This window comes from Xiphophorus couchianus, chromosome 7 (genome assembly GCF_001444195.1).
Source record: "Xiphophorus couchianus chromosome 7, X_couchianus-1.0, whole genome shotgun sequence".
NCBI classification, from domain to species: Eukaryota; Metazoa; Chordata; class Actinopteri; order Cyprinodontiformes; family Poeciliidae; genus Xiphophorus; species Xiphophorus couchianus.
In genome coordinates, this window is record NC_040234.1 from 12,432,515 (window position 1) to 12,449,204 (window position 16,690).

The window sequence follows — 16,690 nt, forward strand, 5'->3', positions numbered from 1 at the left end:
TTGAATTTGTAGCAATGAAATGTTGACGTGCTGCTGCAGCACTTAAAGCATGTGAATACAGACTTTAATTAAAATACAAAGGCTTTAATTCTGTTGTTTTATAGAGTTTGGACGGAAAGAACTGTGATCAGCGACGGAAACGCGGCAGTCTGTAACAGAGCAGCTGCTGAGTTGCTGCTCACAGCTGGGAGTTTTAGCAGCTGTTTGAACGCAGGCTCTGTCTGGGAAATATCGAAAGCTGAAGTATTTTTCACTTAGCTACCCTTTTAATTTATTTTTCATGCATTAAACATGTTTGTTTGCTTTCTTACTTGACTTGGGTTAAAAAAAAAAACAGTTTGAGAAGAATTTTACTCTGATAAACTCTACAAAAAGTTTTTTGCTAGAGATGGAGCGTTAAGTTATTGTGACCCATAGAGCTAATATGGCCAAACGCACAATAAACAGAGCTGTAACATCAATCAGATGTATTTCAAACCGTAAGATGTGATTTGAGTTTGTTTTGTTTGTTTTGGTGCAAAATCAGGATCAAGCTTCGTTTAAACATTTAGCTTAATAATAGATGCCTGCATTATTGCTGACATCCCTGGTAAAGATGTACAAGAAACACTTTAAATGACTTCCATCTGTTGTTGCAGCATCATAAACAGTCAAAAGATTGTAAGACGTTCGTCCTACTGTCCAAAATATAAACATGTAGAGTTTGCTAGAAGTTACTGGGAGTTAAACTAAATTACCGATACTTCCTTCTTTTCATTTTTCTTGCATCTTCATGAGTTTACATAAAATCAAGAAAATTATGGACAAGTCTGAGCATCCTCTTCATGAAACTGTCATAGAAAAACAGTGTCTTCAGTTAGAGACTTTTGTAATACAGACTGCCACAGGAGATCTTTGTCAATCTTTGAATATATGAGTTACAGCAACATTTAATTTCCCTTTAAGGTCAATAAAGAGAGTATTTTTGACTTTGAATTAAATTGAATTGGCAGAGACACACAACCTTCACAAATAAAAATAGAGTTCCACTCAAAGCAGACATGTTTGATGGTATAAAGGTTTAATACAAATATCTTTATCCATAGTTACAATAGAAAATGAAATGAACCTCAATGAAGATTATATCACTTCTCGTGTGTAGTTTTTTTTCCTATTACAAAAGTACCAGTTAATAAAATAAGAAAACATACAAAGTAAAAGTGAATTTCATAAATACACTCCAGGCATGTCTTCGCTGAGGGAATAACATTATAATACGAGTTTCATAAATAAGCCGAGGTTCTTCAATACAACTAAGAGTGTAGAAATGGATAAGCTACATGTACCTCTGAAAACATTTCTGTAAGCTGACTGTGAACCATCAGTTCAGTATAATTAATTTCTGAAATATTTGCTACAGCAATCAGTTTAAGGACTGACTAGAGACTATTTTTTAGTACCTCTGTGTCTGCTCTGCTGCTGAACTGCATCAGTTTCCTTCTCTAATGTAAAGGGAGGCATGAGGACTTGCTACAACAGCAAGTCCTCATGCTGAATCTGAGTCTGAATGGACTAAAAAACCCTGAAACTGAACCATATAGAGACATTTTTTTAATGAAACTGACTATTTTTTAGCTGTGATTTAATTTTGGATTATTTGTCTATAAATAAAAAACAATATGATGTAACTGGAACTTTTACAGCCTTAGTTTGGTCTGAAGTGGCCTGATATTAAACTGCATTTACTGTAACTGAAGTCCAAGTCATAAATATGAACAAGATGAAGCAAATATATTTAAAGGTTTTGTATTGAATTTAATACAATTTTTACATATTTCTTATGTTTAAAGTTTCAGGCTTTTCAAAAATCCTCTTTCTGATTCTTGGGGTGATTTTCAACATTTAAGATAAATCTGCACATTTATATGTCCGGTTCAGGTTTTTATAAGCCTAACATAAGGTCTATTTTATGAGACTATGTTGAAATTCTGCGTAAAACTGAAAAAAGTAAAGAAGAAATGGTGGGGTAAGTAAGGCAACAAGTGAATTTTTCCTCAAAGCTGGTGTGTTAAGAGCAGAAAAACAGGAAACACTCAGCCTTTGATAGTCTGATGAGAACTGAATTGTGATGGCTACAAAACTGGGTCATATTATTACCAAGTGTCCATCAAAAGAGGCCTGGCGAAAAAACCGTGGTTTACCAGAGATCACAGCTGCTACAGATGGGTTGCATAATAATCTGCAGATCAAGAAGGGTGGAGGAAATATTCCCTGAATAATGCACCCTGACACAAAATGGTAAAATGATTCAGGAATGGTTTGAGGAATCACTTTAAGGTTTACTTGGACTCCATGTCCCCAGATCTCAATGCAATCATGTTAAACTGGACAAACAAGTCAAATCTATAGAGGTCAGGAGGGCAATAAGGAGTTTATGCCTGATTGGTGAATTCATGCATATGCTTTAAGCCTGACTGAAAAGTTTGTTTTTTTAAGTAGCCAAGTTGACATAAAAATGAAATTTATTCATGACTATTTTATCCTGAAGTCAGAATAAGGATTTCATTTTGGTCTTTAGAAAAAATACGCATGACTAAAATATTTCGAATCAATACATTACTTTTTTTGATACTGATCAAACCTGAAAAAAAAAATACATTTATATTCCCAAGGCTTAGAAGCATCATAAAAATAATAGTTTATCCAGTCAGTGCTGATCAGGTTACCTTTGCTGGTAATCCTTTAGGTCATCAAGCACAGAAAACCTAAAACTGGGTCAAGAAGCTTTACTGCAACAGAACCTTATTGGACCGTAAACATCTGCATGAGAGAAACTGTAGCAGATTGAATCTGAGGTGAAAGGTTACTAGATTTTTTTTTCCAATAATTTCTCCTTTTTTTACTCACACTGACCACAGCACATTAAGATACTAAAAATATATAATAAAAAAATGTGTAGCAAAACATTATTACCATGTAAGGTTACAGTAGTACAAAATTCCTATTAAAAGTACAAACATGATAGATAAATTCACCCAGACACTGACAGTGTTCCTTTGAGTGAAAAAGTGCCTCTTCCTGTCTGCCAATAACTTCTGAGAATCCAGACTTCATCAGCCGTACCACAGGGTTTTAGTGTGCAGTCGAAGGCACACTAAAACCTTCGACTAGATGAGCTTCTCCTTCTCCTCCTCCTCCTCTTCTCTGTCGTCCTTGACGATGCCTTCATCGATGCTCTCCAGCCTCAGTCTCTGACCGTCCGGGTATCGGGGCTTCTGCGCCCCCCTCGTCACAAAGAGCCCTCCCCCCTGCGGCGCTAGACTCTGCTCGAACAGCGTGAGCTTGGCGTCGCTCTCGATGGCCTTCGCCAAGCAGGAAGCGAACGAGTCGAGAGATTTGTGAGTCTCTGCGTGGACTTGGGCCGAAGACGTGTTTTCAGCTGAGAAAATAAGAAATTCAGAAAAAAAAAACAGCATTCATGCTTGGTGTAGCCATGTTTTTCATTTATCTCCAACAAAACGTTGCCTCTCTAGGGTGTTCCCAGGGAACTTAATGATGGGATACCTTTGGAATGCTCCACCTGGTCTTCGAAGGTGACCGAACTCCGCCTCTTCCCGGATGGATTCCCGTTTTGTGAGGGGAAGGAGGAGCCGTCTGTGCAGGAGTTCTCCAGCAGCATCACGTCGGTGCCTGCAGGTAAAGCAAAGAGGGCGGCTCCCTGTGATCCTTTTTTATCTCCCAGTCGGAAAACAACAAAACAAGAAGCGCATGATCTTACTCATCCTGAATGCCAGCTCTTCAGCTGAAACATGAGCTGTTAAACAGGAATGCATGAGGAACCATGACTAACCTGAAGCCACAATTATCTTACAGTTATTACAGTTATGGTAAAAATTGGGTTTGCTCCAAACTAGATAGATAAATTTGTAAAAACGTTTTTGTCAATTTGCAGGATTTAAAAGAAGAAATTGGAATTTGAGGTAGAGGGAAATCTATAAGCTAAGCATTTTAATATATTTAACAATAATGTAACAAAGAGGCTTAGCATAGATTTTTTGGTCAGCCTGTCACAATAATAAACCAATTAATCGCACGATACATTAAAACAAGCTCAATAATTTCAATTTGCATCAGTGTTTGTCCTTCTCTTTCTACCAAAGCCTGGATGACAAGGCTTCATTCTGGTGCGTTGATCTAGCTCCTCTATTGAAGGACAGTTTTGTTTACAGAGACTTTAGTATGCATTTTATTTGCAGTTTCGGTTGTTTTACTTATTTATTTTGAATATTTAAAATGTACTCCAGTTCCGATGTTAAATGTTTAGAGGAAATTAAAGTTCATGGCTCTTTGAAATGATTTACTTGCATTTTTATGCCATTACTAATTATGTTACTTTAAATTGGTCCCAAAACAACAATGCTATTGTTTATGGCCATAACTTCTGGGACAATTTATCATCCAGAAAGATTTGACATACTGACAGGCCTATTTCTTGGTTTAGGTCATTTATATCTTTATCTTTGTTAAATATGAAGAGGAACAGTAGTTTTTTGTTGTTGTTTTTCATAACAAAAACTACCATACTGACAGACTTAATAGAATTCTAGTACAACAGAGCCTTTTCTGTTTCTTGTCAAAAACAAAAGGTTTTTACATGAACTATATACGGTATTGCTTAAAGTACTGATTCATTCATCCAAATGACTGGATTCAGGTGATCCAACTGCTTCCATGGCCACCATGTCTAAAATCCAACATTAGGCATCCAGACTGACTCTCTAATCATTTGCGAAAGAATGAGTTGCTCTCAGTGAATCTATATGGACTCTAGAGCAGAGGAGACGTGATCTCTGGAGTGATGCATCATTCCTCTCTGGGTTTAGGTATTTGCTTAGAGAATGAGAATTACGTGACTGCATTGTGTCAAGTGTACAGTAAAGTTTGTAGGGAGAGATTTTGGTATGATTATGATAGTTTTATGCTCCTGACTCACTGGAAACAGTTTGGAGTTACAACATGACTGTGTGCACCACATCATTGATAAGAGAGATTGATGTGAACATAATCACATCAAGGATGAAGTGATGAAATCTTATCGTTCTTTAGGATTAACGCTAAAGTGTGTTTCTTGTGTGTGTGTGTGTGTGTGTGTGTGTGTGTATTGCCTACCTGAGTCCTGAGTGAAGCTGAAGCCGGTGTCTCCTGTGCTGCTTCCTTGGGCCAACAGGTGTCCTCCTCCGGCCAGCATTGCAGTCAGGTGCGGGGACATACCCAAGTCTGAATAAACAACAAACACATTCACAATACACACACTCACAAAGAAATAATTTGTTCCCACATTAGTCAAGTGCTCATAGACAGTTCATAGGAAAACCTTAGTAGCTTACAGGTTGATGCTTAGAGGACTTTGATATGATATTCTAGTGTTACATATGTTGGTACCAGTTTTGGGGTTGCCCATGGCTCAATACTCAGTCCACCACAGTTCTTTTTAAATCAACCTTTCTTTTCATTATTTTGCAGATGACTTTCAGTTCTTCCTGCCAGCTGAACTGAACAGCAGAGATTCACTGACACCAATGTTGGGCTGTGTGAATGAAGCCAAGATTGGACAAAGTTGAACCTCGGTGAAAACGGGTGAGTTGGTTTGAGTCAACGCTTTTGGTTTCTTAGATCCACTATGGTATGAGGAATTTAAATGCAATACTGGACAGCTCTCTAAAGTTGGATAAACAGATTAATACAGGAAAAAATTTTTTGTTTTCTTTATTCCTAAATGTAACTTCTAAAATGTAACTCCTTAAACCATCCATGCACCTTTGACCCCCTGCCATAAAGTAATTAAAAACCACATAAAGTAAAAACCACAAGATGGCAGCAAATCCTTGGTTTGTGTCATATTTGCATCAGCCGGCATTAGTGAGCTACATCTGCCACCTCTGCTGCTTCCAGACTGAAAGTGGTTTGAAGTGAATTTGCTATGGCTGCTCCAAAACGATAGATGAGAATCATTTACTATCTACTAATCACTTATGCACCTTCTCTGGCTTTTGAGCTGAGCAAAGGATGAGAGCAGAAATGGATTTGATTACTTAAACTGCATATTTTTATTGCAGTTATTTTTATTAAATTTTACATATTTTATTTTATTTTATGTGTGACTAAAATTTGAAGCAGTCCGGTCAACTCGTTTTTATGCTATAAAATTAAAGTAAACAGAAAAACAGGCACCTCTTTAACTTGCTGCATTTATTTCACTCTTATTGTTTTCTAGCTTTTTTTAAAAATACATTTTCAACACATCATGAGCGCATTGAGAATTAGAAACATCCAACTCATGAAAATATATGACCTTAAATACTATAGTCCCTGCTGCTGTCCCACCTGTGATCCTGTTAGAGATGCTGAAGAGTCGGGACGTCCGCTGCCTTGTGGCAAATGACTCTCTGTAGTAACGATCGCCAAAGCACATCCCCAGCAGCTCCTTCCTCACCGTTTTATTCCACAGGCCATAAATGAGCGGGTGGCACACGGCGCTGCAGAAAGAGAGCCACGCCACCAGAGTCTCCAGCTCCTGAGAGACGTTGCCCTGACCCCACAGGGCCTCTGTACACACCACCCCAACGTACGGCCCCCAAGTTATGAGAAAGGTGCCGATCACCACCAAGATGGTGACGAAGGCCTTGCACTGACTCCCTGCGTACACAAGGCTCCGTCTGCTCCCGTTAGAGGAAGTTGAAGTGCTTGAGTTCTTGCGTCCGTTTCTCTGAGTTCCAGATGAGTCGTCTTGGGCTACAATAACCGTCCCACAGTGAATTTTTCTGGCTTTCATGCGAGCAACGCGGAAAATGACTCCATAGCAGGCCAACATGATGAAGAAGGGCGGGAGGATGCACCAGGTGACCCAGAAGGCGGCGTAACTCGGCTCTCTGGACCAGGCTGCGACACATGTCCGCTTTAAACAGTCAAACTCGAAGGAGGACCAGCCAAACAACGGGGGCAGGCAGCCCACCAGCGAGTGTAGCCACACGTAGACGATGACGACCACCGCCCTGTTGCCTGTGATCTTCATGGGGTAGATCATCGGGTAGAGCACGGCGTAGTACCTGCCAGGATGAAATGGGAACAAGATGGAGAAATCTGTCAAACAGCAGCTGAATGTGGTTCTCGGGGGAGACTGCAGATCCATAAACCTCAGAGACTGCTGAGATGGAAGAGGGCGACACAGGAGCTAAAAGCTGCACGAACCCACAAACAGTGCTGTAATGCGTTTTGGTAAAAGATGAAAACAACAGACAGACGGGAGTTTGGCAGGAGAACAAAAAAGCTGCTGTGTAACCAGAAATCCCCAAAGGTGCAAAGGATAATTAGGAAAGCAGTGAGAACACCGCGGACCGGGAGCTGCTGAGAAAATTTACAGTCACAGCTTTGTGAGCTCCGAGGAAATAATACACAGGTTATCTCAAGTAGCTTTAAATGCTAAATTTGGCTCAAATAAAGTACAGTTCATGTAAATAATAAGTCCTAATGAGAAACCTCTTTATTCTCTTTAGAGACTTTTAAGTAAAATAAATAGCTGTTGATTGCTTCCCAGAGTTTCACAAAGAATTTCAAATGTTAAATACAGAGAAAAATCAAAAATCCTGGAAAATGTCATTGGAAAATGACTCTGTTTATTCAGTGTGTCTGAGTGCCACAGAAAGGAGCTTTTGATTCCTCATTTATTATTTCCCATTAGAGAAAAGACACAAATCCGTTCTGCGCCTAAACTTGGAGGAAGCCAGAGAGAGTCGACATGCTCTGCACATTTACTAAACAAAAAGTAGAAACAAAATAAATAAGGATGAGAAATCTGGCATGCAACTTTAAATCAAATATTGCTTTTTGCTGCCCTTGAACATGTTCACAAACTTCATTTATTTTTATTTTATTTTGATTTTATGTGACAGACCAACACAAAGAGACTTGGTGTTAAACATACTTTCTAATAGCACTAAATATCTAGAGAGTAATGTTTTGTCTATTCTTCCCTGACAAATAGCTTAAATTCAGTCAGATTAGATTAAGGTCTGCACTAAAGCTTACTAACACACAACTATGATTTTGATCCAAACTATTTCACTGGAGTTAAAGTTGTGTGTTTAGTGTGGCTGTGCTGCCTACTTGTTGAAGGTTTTAAAAGGTTTTCACTTGAATTGAGCCCAATTAATCTTCCCATCAACTCTGATCTGCACACTTTCAACTATCAAAAAAACGCATATCCATAGCATGATGCTGCCACCACCTCTGAGGGCTTCACGGAAAAGCTGGATTTCGACTGTGCACAGGAGTCGACTCAACTTCCTAATCTGGTGACATGTTGAAGCAATTGGTTCCACTGGATTTTATTTAGGGGTATCAGACTAAAGGGCACTGATTGGAAATACAAGCCACATATTTCAGTAAATATTTTTCAAAACTATTCAAAATTTACCTTCCACTTAACAATTATGCAACATTTTGTGTCAGAATATCTCATTAAAATACATTCAAATTTGTGTTTGTGCAGTCAAAAAAAAAAAAAAAAAACACACAACAAAAAGCCATCAAAATGTTAAAAATATATGAACAAATTGGATTTTTCAGTTTTGGGATTTAGGATTATATAATGCACACAAACACCATCTGCAACACTTTAATAAGAAATATGTCATAATTGTTTCAGGCAAAATGCAGAAAACATAAAAACAGTAGCAGAATTCATCTAACTGCAACTCCAGGCTGATCTGGCACCAACCTGTCGATGGCGATCGCTCCGAGGGTCAGCATGCTGGCCGAGCTGATGAGCAGGTAGAGCAGCGCGGTGAAATTGCACCACACCACCCCGAAGACCCACTCTCGCTTCGCTGAACTCACTGCCACAAACGGCAGCACCAGCACGGACAGCAGCAGGTTGGACAGGGTCAGGCTGAACACGAACTTGTTGCTGGGCGTGAGCAGGTACGGCCTGCGGTAGAGGGTGGCCACGATCAGCAGGTTCCCCAGGCAGGCCAGTAGCGTGATGGTCAAGATGGACACCGACTCCAGGACTGCCAGACCATCGCCGTTCCCCACTGAGGTGCAGTTCCTACTGGCGTTCATGGTGAGAGACTGGACCACTGGATAGCGAGGCAACTGTGGAAGTCTGGAGAGAAGGAACTCAAAATTACACAAATATACCAGAAAAGTATTATTTGAGAATATTTCTGCTTGAAATAGAAGACAAAGAGTTGAAAGCAAAGCCTTCTGAACCCTTCTAACATGACTAAACCTACAAAGAATCTATAAAAACTAATAAGAAAGTTTCCTAAGTCCAGATGACTTCTATTTAAGCACTTATGATTGGTTTGTGTTGGCATGTGTCGTCATGTGATTGACACAAAACAACACATATTTTAACACTAAGTATGAACTGGTAAAATCCACCAATCTAAACATGTAGGCCCTTGCAGTTAGAAAAGTATTATTTTACTTTTTAGGGTTCTAGAGAAACATAGAGGTCTAAACTGAAAAGGCAAAAGCAAAAATGCTGTTAGGTTAAGGTCGATAATATTGGTAAGTATTGCAATGATCAGCTGCGACACATATTTTCTTCTTTCCTCTCTTTCTCGACCATGGCTCCTACATTCTGTGGTGTTCTGCATTTTGGGCAACGTAGTTTGTGTCCGGTGTGAGCATCTGCTGCCCTGAGACTTTACCCAACTGGCTAAATAATTCATTAATTGCATGTGATATGCAACTTCATACCACTTCGAATATACTGTATTAGCCAACAATTACTGCACTCCAACTTGTCCTTTGCGACATGAATATTGCACTCACTGATAGTGCTATGATGACATAATTATGATCAACTGTGCTGCCTTAGTTACAGTTATATTTGTGAAAATCAAAAAAGCAAAGTCTAATGTGAAACCCGTAAATTTGTACTTACAAAACTCAAAATAGGCAACAAGTTTGAAGGTAGTGAGTCACTCACTGCATGTGGTTCATCGAAGCAATACAATCTGAGGAGAAGTTTCACACACTATGGTATATTTGAGCAAAACAACGCCAAAGAATATAAAGGCCCCATACACTTTTTCTTATAAATTTGTGTACTTAGAAAATTTTACAGCAGTCATTTAAGTTTCTAATTTAGATGGGTGGATGGTGGGATGAAAAACAAATGTTTAGATAAAGCTTGACCGTGTTTCTTTACAGACTAGTTATTTCAGATTTTGGTGAATTTATAACGAAAGATCATGAAAGCATCAAACTAAAATTTGTCCAGCTTACCCACTGCAGATGGTGGATTAATTTTGATTTTGTCTTAAAAGCTACACAAAACTTTAGATGTCTTTTATTGTGTCTTTCACGTGATAATCACAGACTGTGAAGCTGTTACAACGCAACATGTAAACTATTTTGTAAATCACTAGCACCCAAAGATTGAACTCGAACGAAACTTGAGGCTTTAAATCTCAATATGTTGACACCGGAAACCGATCTTAATTACTGTGTATGTATACAAATACAACTCTACGTAATAATAGTAGTTAAAGTGAACCCCAAAGCGCAGCGTTTAGGATATTTATTTTTTTTAAGCTTTCTGAACTGATGATAATGTCCAGTTCCAGACTGCATAGCGGTACAGCTACCTTTAGTTAGCCAAGTTTGGCTAAAACTTTCCCCATTGTCCCCCCCTGAACTCGGCTCTTTTACCTGCTTTTGTTCGGCGCTGGGGCTCCACATTCCGACTGTCAGCGAAGACGAACCGTCCATCTTGTTTTTGTGTTTCCTCGAGACCCGACAGAAGCGGGACGAACCAGAGGAAAACGGCAAAGCCAGTGAGTATGGAAAGAGTTTGGGATGGTATGAGATTTATCTCGGGCGGCCAGCTGTGGCTGCAATGGCGTCCTCCTCCTCTCCACTCCGCCGCCTCCTCCTCTTCGCCCCGCCGCCTCCTCCCACCCGGAGCTCCGGCTCCCTCTCCGAGCTGCCACCCTCTCTCTGTGTGGGTGGTCGTCGAGGAAAAATGCTCCGCTTTCGCTTCGCCATTAAAGCGGTGCTGTTAAAACCCTGTTTTTAAAACAAATTTGTTTAATTAAATTACGTCTTATCATCGTTATGCTTTGTGTATTAAACAAATAAAAAGTGGATTTGATTCTTTTTTTTTTTTTTTTTTCAGAAGAACCACAGGCAGTGTGTTTCTGATGCTTTGTTTATAAAATAATGTTTATGAATGGGTACATGTTGACGGAGGCACTGTTTATGAATGAACTGTTATGCGTCGCTTGATTCGTTTGGACCACACACGGAGATCATAGCTTCCCGCTACAAGTGTGCAGCTCGCAACTGAGCCGGCTCTAATTGCCAGTTCATTACATAAATGAGGGCCGTCAGTTTATGTGCATAACCAACAAATTTGTTTTTGTTTTCACATCCTCACAGCATACAGTCTGTATAAAAAAATAGTGCAAATATCCTATATCTGTATGATACAGATATAATAGTAAATAAAATCTGAGGTTGGAGAAGAGGAGAGGCAGATTCACTAATTACAATGGACAGACAGCGGAGCACCTTCTCACATAGGCTGCTCCAGCTCTGCTGTCGTAGGGACAGATACAGGAAATACTTCCTGCCACATGCCATCTCACTGTACAATAAAAGCTAAATCATTGTTCTGCACTAATCAGTCCAATTTCGCACAACTGCACTGTGGCACACTTGCTGTACATATATTTACATATACATTCTGTTCTGCATTTTGAATCCTTGCAAGGACTGCTCTAAGCTGCTTTTTATATTGACAGCATGTCATGTTTTATTCTTATTTTATCTTGTTTACATTGCTACTCAGTGGTGGATGTTGTGTGTCTTGTCTCTATGCTGCTGTAACTGCGAAATAATTTTCCTGCTGGGATGAATAAAGTAATTCTATTCTATTCTATTCTATTCTAATTAAGGATAATGAGGGTTCCTATAAGTGGGAGACAGTTTGTGTTATTTTAATAATGTGTTTTGTTTATGTAGGAAAAATTTAAATTGACAGTAAGGTACACCTCAATTTAATGTTTAGGCCACAGGTGTCAAACTCCAGTCCTCAAGGGCCGCTGTCCTGCAGTTTTTAGATGTGCCACAGGTACAAAACACTGGGATGAAATGGCTTAATGACCTCCTCCTTGTGTAGATCAGTTCTCCAGAGCCTTGATGACCTAATTATTCTATTCAGGTGTGGTGCAGCAGAGGCACATCTAAAAGTTGCAGGACTGCGGCCCTCCAGGACTGGAGTTTGACACCCCTGGTTTAGGCTTTGTCCACATGAAAACAAGTCCTCCAAAACTGTGTTTGTATTTTTACCTTTTCTAAAACATTCCGCAAATAAACACAAATTTAACAACATTTCCCTGGAAACTTCTACAACTTACACTTTATTTCAGTGTTTATCTAAAATCATGAATGTCTGGTTATTTTGGTTTTAAATTACGCTTAGGTATTAATGTGTGCATGCATGGTTGTTTGTCTTGTGTGTCTCTGTGCAGTCTTATAAAGGAAAATTATTTTACACCCAAAGTTTGCATAGTTATGAAAACAAAATGTTATGTCCAGAGACAAGCTATATTATTAGGATCCAGGAAAAGGGCCGTAATTCCCATCCCAAGCAAAACACGTCATCTACCGTCTTCCAATCAGACACCGGAAGGCGTTACTGGCTTTGACCACTTGGTGTCGCACTTGCACAAAACAGAATCAGACCAACGTCGGAACTGAACTCAGGTTAATCTAACAAAGTTATGTCTCAAAAAGGATTTTCACGCTTTTGGATAAAGTTGTGACCTTACTACAACATGAATCAATCACAACGCACACAATCCTTTTATTTATTGCTGGCACCCTCCATCAAGTTCAGATGGATGGAAATAGATTGCAATAACTCAGAAACTGTTTCCTTGTTAATAAATATAACAATTATAAAAGTAAACACAAATTTTGCTAACACATGTTGCTTCATCAGTAGGTCCAAAATAAATTCCACCTTAAGTTTAAAACTTTGGCATAGAGATCTGTGGAGCGTAGTCGGTCAAAAGAGAAACCATCAAACCCTGAAAAAGGTAAAACGGCTGATATTAGTAGCCATAAATAATGATGAGCAGTAAATATGAAGTATCTACCTGCTATCTCACCATGATGGTCCATTTCCTATTCTCAGCCTCAGGAAAGACGAGGGAGCGGGATGAGTAAAACACTTGGTCGTCCACCTCCTCCATCTTCCGGGGAAGGCAGTGCAGGAAGGTCCAATCTGGTTTAGCCACATTTCCGGTCTGTGTTCATCCAATCCCCCATCACAAAAAAATGAAAATAAATAATTTCTGAAGTTGCTGGAGTGACACAACTAATTAATAGGCATTGGATTTTTGTGTCCAGAAATAGTTTCAGACTTGCTGAAGTTTGGGATTTTCTCACGCTACAACCAAAAATGTCAACTCACTTTAGTGGGATTTAATGTGACAGACCTTCTTCACAAATTGTCACAAAATTGGAAAGAGAAAAGGACAAAATACAAAGTATGTTGTGCATTCAAAAACTCAGACAAGTCACCGAGAAAATTATTGAGGAGCTTCAAACTAACCTTTGAAAATTAACACTGCACCCTGAACACCTCAATTTTACAGTGAAGCATGGTGGTGGTAGTATCATGCTATGTTTTCTTCTGGAGGAAGATGAATAGAGCTAAATATGGTCCTGGAAAGAAACCTGTTACAGGCTGCGGAAAGACTTGAAAATTGATATTCAAAAACCCTCTCCATCAGTCTGACTGAGCTTGAGATATTTTGCAAAGACATATTGCAGGTCATGTAAAATCCCAATAAAATACATCAACATTTGGTGGTAGTAACATGAGAAAATATAGGAAAAGGCTCAAGTGATATGTATGAGAAGGCACTACAGAGTAATTTAGCTGATATTTGAATAAAACAAGCCTCTTGCTTGCCTGCATTGTAATCTGGTAGCCATGGAAATCTTTTAGCCTCCTTTTCTTCTCCTCTTCCTGGCCCATGCTGACCCAGGTGTCGGTGACCAACACATTGCTGCCATGGGCAGCCTCCATCGGATCTGAGGTCAGAACAAGTTGGGTCCCGTGCTGAGACAGAGCCGCGATTAGAAAAAACTCAGGGTGAATATTGTTAACCGATAAATGACTTTAAGAGGTCTGGAACCTCACTTGTTTGGACAGCCTCTGCGCCTCTTCAGTTACACCCTTGTCTGGTTCATAACCCTGTGGAGAACGGCACATTCAGCGAGACAGAAAAATCCATCAGAACCCATGATGGTCTGAGAAGAAGAGGCGGACCTTTGGTGTGGCAACTTTCAGATGAACCCCAAGTTTGGCAGCAGTCATCATGAAGGAGTGGAGGACATTGTTTCCATCTCCAATCCAGCTCACTGTAAGTCCACTAAGAGACCCATAATGCTCCTAGAAGAAAACATCAGGGATTAAGAAAGTTGATCATATATAAAAGTGGTAGTATGCTGGGGGAAAATGCCACCTGTAAGGTGAGGAAGTCTGCCAGAATCTGGATGGGGTGATAAAGTTCAGAGAGTCCATTAATGATGGGGATGGAAGCCTCTCGATCCAGCTCCTCCAGTGTGCAGTGACTGTAAACCCGCGCCAAAACAATATCGCAAAGTCCAGAGAGAACCCTATGCAGAAAGATAGGAGACACCGAGTTCAGTAAAAACAGAAGCACCACAAGTTAACATAATATAGTTGGGTGTGTGTACGTGTGTGTTACCTTGCCGTATCGGTGCAGCTTTCATTTACTCCTAGGTGGATGTCCTGTGAGGTTAGGAAGCAGGGGTGTCCACCCAACAAAGCAAAACCTGTAATATGAATAAACTTTTCTATTCAGAATCGCCTCATAGATACTGAGAAATGATTACATAAAAATAACACTCTGAAAGTACATACTACACATTAAATAGAAAATAGGTCCCCCAAGAATATTTATAACCCCTAAACTTTTCGTATTTTGCCACATTACAACCACCAATGTCAATAGGTTGTCCTGTGATTTTTTTTGTGATAAATCAATAGAGAATATTGCATAATTGTAGCAGGGGAAAGAAAATGAAGCACGGCTTTCAAATTTGATTCTGAAAATAAGAACAACTTCAAGTGTTCTAGTGTTTCCACCACAAATAAATGTCTCATGCTCTGTCTTATTGGGCAGAGAGCATCTATGAACATAGAATTTTAATTGGAATGAGCTTTGGGCTCTGACTGGGCCATTCGAACACATGTACATGCTTTGATCTAAACCGTTCATTTGTAGCTCTGACTGTGTGTTTAGTGTCCTGATGGAAGGAGAGTTTGTATCTTTTATCAAGTTGATGCACAGCTGCAGTGTTTGTTTTCCTCCACACAAAGTCTTTTGTATGTAGGAAGTCTTTAACAACCAAAAGCTGATTTAAACTCCACACTTTTGTCCCTGAACTGTATGCTGAGTTCTTTGGTCTTCACGACGCCACTTGATCACTAAGGTTCTCCAACAAACCTCTCTTTTTTCACACTGAGACAAAATTACTCACAGCTGGATTCTGTTTAGTGAGTAGGTGACTTCTGAATACTATCAGTTGGATTTTATTTGAAGGGGTCAGAGTAAAAATTGCTAGACACTTTTAGATTTTTATTTTAAAAGGATAACGTGTATGCTTTTGTGTTGATATAAACTATAAAACCACAATAGGATAACTTGAAGTTTGCGGTAGTACTGTGACAAAATGAAGCCCTTTTCTGCACCCAGTGGATGAAGCTCAGCGTTTTGTCACAGGCTTGCCCTGAAAATTTGCCTTCCAGCAGATCTTTTGTTTCTGTTAACAATGACAGACATTAAGAGTACCAGGGCAGAGAACACCACCAGAACACATGCTGTTACGCTATTTTCTGTCCTAAAAGCAGTAAAGGCAACACAGTTCCCTGTTAAATCCCCACGTAGATGCTGATATAGTACAAACCGAGCACCTGTTTCTGTGGACATTCTTGTTCTGGTGCTCCTCTTCTCAAATATCATTGCAATCGCCTTTCCTTGCAGAAGAGGCAGATACTGAAATAGAAATAGCATTTGGCTTCTTTCAAACTCCATAAAGCAAATATGAACTTGTTGACCAGTTTTTTTTTTGTTTTTTTTTAAATGCTCCCTTTAGTTAAATACCTGCTTTCCATGCTTTATCTGACGCTTGAGGTCCGCTGATACCCACAGCAGCCTCTTGATTTCATCGGAGCTGAAATCTTTAAGTGTGAGACAACTGCGACCTTTTAAGCTCACTGAGCTTAAGGAAGCGGCTCCACCTCTGGAAAGGCAGCAGTAATGTATGATTTAGACTTACACAACCACGCAATTATGACAAAAGATGGTTTTTAGTGCAATCACCTCTAAATAAACTGGAGTTGCTTACCTAAATCCTCTTTGCGGGTTGTAATGAAAAGATTTCAAACATTTTAAAAGGCAACTGCTGACAGAGAAAAGATTGAAAGGCATCGCAGTTTAAAGGAAATTAAAAAGAGCGCAAGGATCAGCGACTTTTTGGATCAGTGAGTCATGGGGTCCGCACGTTTTAATCGCCGGGGGGACTTTGCGGTTCTACGAGTGGGTGGAGCTTAAGAGAGATTTAAACTGCAGCTGCTGATTGGGACTGCTTTCAGTTT

The 16,690-nt window shown here is 39.6% G+C and overlaps 2 protein-coding genes across 2 annotated transcripts; both read right to left on the reverse strand.

Annotated features, from left to right (window-relative positions):
- Positions 1 to 1,039: 1,039 nt before the first annotated feature.
- On the reverse strand, positions 1,040 to 10,912 carry gpr161b (G protein-coupled receptor 161b). Its single transcript, XM_028023880.1, has 6 exons — positions 10,702 to 10,912; positions 8,756 to 9,142; positions 6,364 to 7,085; positions 5,149 to 5,256; positions 3,544 to 3,669; positions 1,040 to 3,418 (listed from the first exon to the last, which is right to left on the reverse strand). The coding sequence occupies exons 2-6, from the start codon at positions 9,097 to 9,099 to the stop codon at positions 3,147 to 3,149; spliced, it is 1,572 nt and encodes a 523-aa protein (XP_027879681.1). The 5' UTR covers positions 9,100 to 9,142; positions 10,702 to 10,912; the 3' UTR covers positions 1,040 to 3,146.
- Positions 10,913 to 12,835: 1,923 nt separating this feature from the next.
- Positions 12,836 to 16,616, reverse strand: otc (ornithine transcarbamylase). Its single transcript, XM_028023895.1, has 10 exons — positions 16,441 to 16,616; positions 16,197 to 16,335; positions 16,007 to 16,088; positions 14,778 to 14,865; positions 14,532 to 14,685; positions 14,336 to 14,458; positions 14,207 to 14,260; positions 13,976 to 14,125; positions 13,167 to 13,304; positions 12,836 to 13,085 (listed from the first exon to the last, which is right to left on the reverse strand). Exons 1-10 carry the CDS (start codon positions 16,521 to 16,523, stop codon positions 13,026 to 13,028), a joined length of 1,071 nt encoding a protein of 356 aa, XP_027879696.1. The 5' UTR covers positions 16,524 to 16,616; the 3' UTR covers positions 12,836 to 13,025.
- Between the last annotated feature and the right edge of the window lie 74 nt (positions 16,617 to 16,690).

Excerpts from the sequence above, each read along its gene's own strand:
- otc (XM_028023895.1), bottom strand. The coding sequence starts at position 16,523 with ATGCCTTTCAATCTTTTCTCTGTCAGCAGTTGCCTTTTAAAATGTTTG. Across the intron at positions 16,336-16,440 it reads AACCCGCAAAGAGGATTTAG|AGGTGGAGCCGCTTCCTTAA; the intron begins GTAAGCAACTCC and ends CTGCCTTTCCAG. Across the intron at positions 14,459-14,531 it reads CAGACTTCCTCACCTTACAG|GAGCATTATGGGTCTCTTAG; the intron begins GTGGCATTTTCC and ends GTTTTCTTCTAG.
- gpr161b (XM_028023880.1), bottom strand. The coding sequence starts at position 9,099 with ATGAACGCCAGTAGGAACTGCACCTCAGTGGGGAACGGCGATGGTCTG. Across the intron at positions 5,257-6,363 it reads CATCTCTAACAGGATCACAG|ACTTGGGTATGTCCCCGCAC; the intron begins GTGGGACAGCAG and ends TTGTTTATTCAG. Across the intron at positions 3,419-3,543 it reads CCAGGTGGAGCATTCCAAAG|CTGAAAACACGTCTTCGGCC; the intron begins GTATCCCATCAT and ends TTATTTTCTCAG.